The sequence below is a fragment of the Frankliniella occidentalis genome, unplaced genomic scaffold (assembly GCF_000697945.3).
Source record: "Frankliniella occidentalis isolate FOCC.00 unplaced genomic scaffold, Focc_3.1 Scaffold1, whole genome shotgun sequence".
NCBI classification, from domain to species: Eukaryota; Metazoa; Arthropoda; class Insecta; order Thysanoptera; family Thripidae; genus Frankliniella; species Frankliniella occidentalis.
This window is the reverse complement of record NW_026267131.1, coordinates 3,703,968-3,706,989: the sequence shown is the minus strand read 5'-3', so window position 1 is coordinate 3,706,989 and position 3,022 is coordinate 3,703,968. Positions and strand designations below refer to the sequence as shown.

General features: G+C 64.8%; 1 protein-coding gene and 1 long non-coding RNA gene across 11 annotated transcripts in view; one reads left to right on the top strand and one right to left on the bottom strand.

Annotated features, from left to right (window-relative positions):
* Positions 1-1,532, bottom strand: part of LOC113212627 (trithorax group protein osa-like) — a 108,842-nt gene extending 107,310 nt beyond the window's left edge. For all 10 annotated transcript variants that reach the window (XM_052277544.1, XM_052277568.1, XM_052277549.1 and 7 more), the window contains exon 1: positions 1,017-1,532. In XM_052277544.1, the coding sequence (XP_052133504.1) occupies positions 1,017-1,055 (39 nt within the window). In that variant the 5' untranslated portion in view covers positions 1,056-1,532. The remainder of the gene's footprint in view (positions 1-1,016) is intronic.
* LOC127752378 (uncharacterized) overlaps positions 1-3,022 on the top strand; it is a 346,254-nt gene that overhangs the window by 125,766 nt on the left and 217,466 nt on the right. The gene's annotated exons all lie outside the window — the stretch shown is intronic.

Below are 3,022 nucleotides of genomic sequence, written 5' to 3'. Positions count from 1 at the left end.
CCCCCTACCCCCACCCATCTAATCAACGGGCGGAATTCAGACCGCCCCGTCAACCGGGGCCCGTCAACCCAACCCGATGACGACTTGCGACCCTCGTTAGCTGCGGCCCGCTATCGCCGGGGCTCTCAGATACTGCAGCGGGCTGGGCAGCGGGCTGGGCAGCGGCCGCGGACGGCGACACGTGACGCTGGCACCCTGGACCTGCAGACCGTCACGGCGGCGGGGGCGACCCCGGAGTCCAAAGAGGTTTGCCGGAGTCGCGGAGGGCTGCGGCCGCGAGCTCCAGCGCCCCTCGCGCGTGCAGGTCTGCGAGGAGGGCGGTCACCGGAGGGCTGTGTGACACCTCCGCTGTGACTCGCCCCCGCCGAGTGTGAGGGCTGTGACAGTGTGACAGCCCCGCCGCGCCGGTGGGCTGACAGTGTGACAGCCCCCGCCGCCCGACGGCAGGCCAGGAAGCGCATGATTCACCACCCCGTATGGACAGCACGCCCCCGTCGACCTGGAGGAGGGCATGCAACCAACAGGGGGACAACCACCACCACCACCACCACCACCACCACCACCACCACCACCACCACCACCACCACCACCATCGCACAAGATTCCTGACGCGGTCCACATTGTTTCCCCGATGCCCGGTGCCACGACTGTACAGATATTTCGAGAAATGACGGCACGGCATTTCGTCTCGGAGAGGTATATTACGGTTTTAGTAAGTTTGAAGGAACTATGGGGGGAAAACGTTCCATGCCACAAACGCACGGGGCGCGGGGTTGGCGACGGTGTCGTATTTCTAGAAACACAGGGAGAAGGGCGGGGGAGCCCCGCAAAGGGTGGTCGTCGTTCGGTGCTCATTAATCACCAGTGTATGACCCCCTCCCCCTCCCCCTCGGTTCCGAGGAACCCTGGGCTTCCTCACATCCGTTGACAACACAATCTCTACGCTCGGCTCAAAAAAAAAAACAACACAGAATCACATTTGGGGAAAAAAGAGTAAAATCCTCTCTTGCACTCACCATGCCATCTTCCATGTCACTGCCTTCAGTGTGCTCCATCTGCTGGTACAGGGGGACCGGTTCTCTGTTTTTGACCCGAATTTTGGTGGCCGGAGGGTGGGTGTCCTGGCACACCCTCTCACACAGACGAAAGAGGTCACCACCAACACTCACACACACTCACTCGCTCACACACACACGCACACACACACTCGGGGTCAGCAGGCCTGCAGCATCGAGGGAGCGCCCACTCGCTCACTCTCCCACCATGGTGACGGGGGTGCGCGTGTATCCAGCACGGAGCACTCGAACAACGACACGGCGGCAATCCAATGCGCACGGCCGGGTAAGCTGGGTTATATCCTTGTGTCCTCACGGCGCGGCGTCGCGGGCGCCAACTCGCGCACAGAAACAACACAAACAACACACACACTTGCAGGGCAGGGGTCGACACACGCAGCGCGCCGATGCACAGCACAGAAAGAGAAGCACACACGACACGCAGACACGTCCGTCTCGGAGCGGACGCAACACCCAAATGCCGCGCGGACGGCCGAGCAGACGACGCTGCCCCCTCCACCGCGCGCGCCGCCTGCCCCCACCACGGCGCCCGGCGGCCACGCGGGCCAATGGCGGCGCGGGGCGGGGCCCGGCCAGCCAGGGCGTGGACGCGCCGGGGGCGGCCGCGGGGGCCGGAGGGGACCGGCGGGGGGATTCCCTTTCCAGCTCGTGTTCTCTTTTTATCGTCGCGAATGAAAAGAGGAAGGGAAGGGAGCGCCGCCGCCGCGAGCTTCCGAGCCGCGGGGCGATCGCGCCCGCCAATGGCAGTCGCGGCGTGGCGCTGCGCGGCGGCCGCGGAGCGCGCGGGGCCCTTCCTGCGCCGCGGTGAGGCCTCCTCCGGCGGCAGCGCGCCGAGCTCCAACCACAGCAGCGTCCTCCCAGGGATCGATCCGAGCTCACTCGATGTTTCATAGCACTACACAACATGCTCTATGTGCATGCATGTGTGCACACTATATTTGCAAACGCCATGAACCGTCACGTAATTTCATGGGAAGCCGTCGTGAAAACCTTCCAGACGTCGCTCAACTTCACGGTCGCGATTCATGCTGCCCCTCGTTTGCGCGCAACATCTCTAGCCGCCCCGCATCAACCCTTCAAAATCCTCTTACTCTCCTGCCCTGCTGTCCACCAGAGGCTCAACGGAGAGCGGAGAACGAAACCGGAAGCGAGCCGAAGCGGAGCAACCGGCGTCCGTCGGAAACCGCGACACGGCCGGCAGAAACGGCAGGTCAAGTAGTTTTTAACCCTTAGCCGAACAGAAGAAGATGAAGAGAGCAAAGCCGTGACCCTCTCCGCTCTACTTCCAGTCTGGACAACAAAATCTCCGAATATCACGTTGGGTTTGGGCGCACTCAGTGCGAGTGAAGGGGGTCGATGGCTTCGCGGCTCCGACGCACATCGCTATGGGCGTCCGGCCCGGCGTCCCCCCCAGGGTCCCCCCCTAGGCGCCCGCGGGCACCTGTCTGCCCCACAACGGGGGCGCTCCTCGCGCCCTGGAATACAGATGAGCCCCTCCCGCATCCTGACGTGCCTTTCTACGCTCGCCGCAGTGCGGATTGCGAGCGCGGGGCGCCGGGGGTGACGGGAGTAGGTTGACGTCGTCGTCGCCCTGCGACGACGTCGCCCCAACGTCGGCCCCCCGCCGACGCTATACGTTTGAGTCCTCCCCCCGTCGCCACATGAGACCGACGCGCGTGCCCGTCGCAGGGGGACGGGGAGGAGGGGGCGGGGGTGGATGAGGGGCGGATGGAGGGGCCGGCTGGACCGTCTGGGGATGCTGAGGCTCCGAGCGCCCGCTCCCTCCTCCTCCTCCTCCCCCAACCCAATCTCCTCCCTGCGCTGGCGGATCTTTCCTTATGATCTGGAGCAGTAGCTGAGGGGTTGGGGGAGGGGAGGGGGGCTTGACTAGCAAACCAGGTGGAGCCCACGTGCTGGGGCCGGGCGGGGGAAGGAGGGGGCGGATA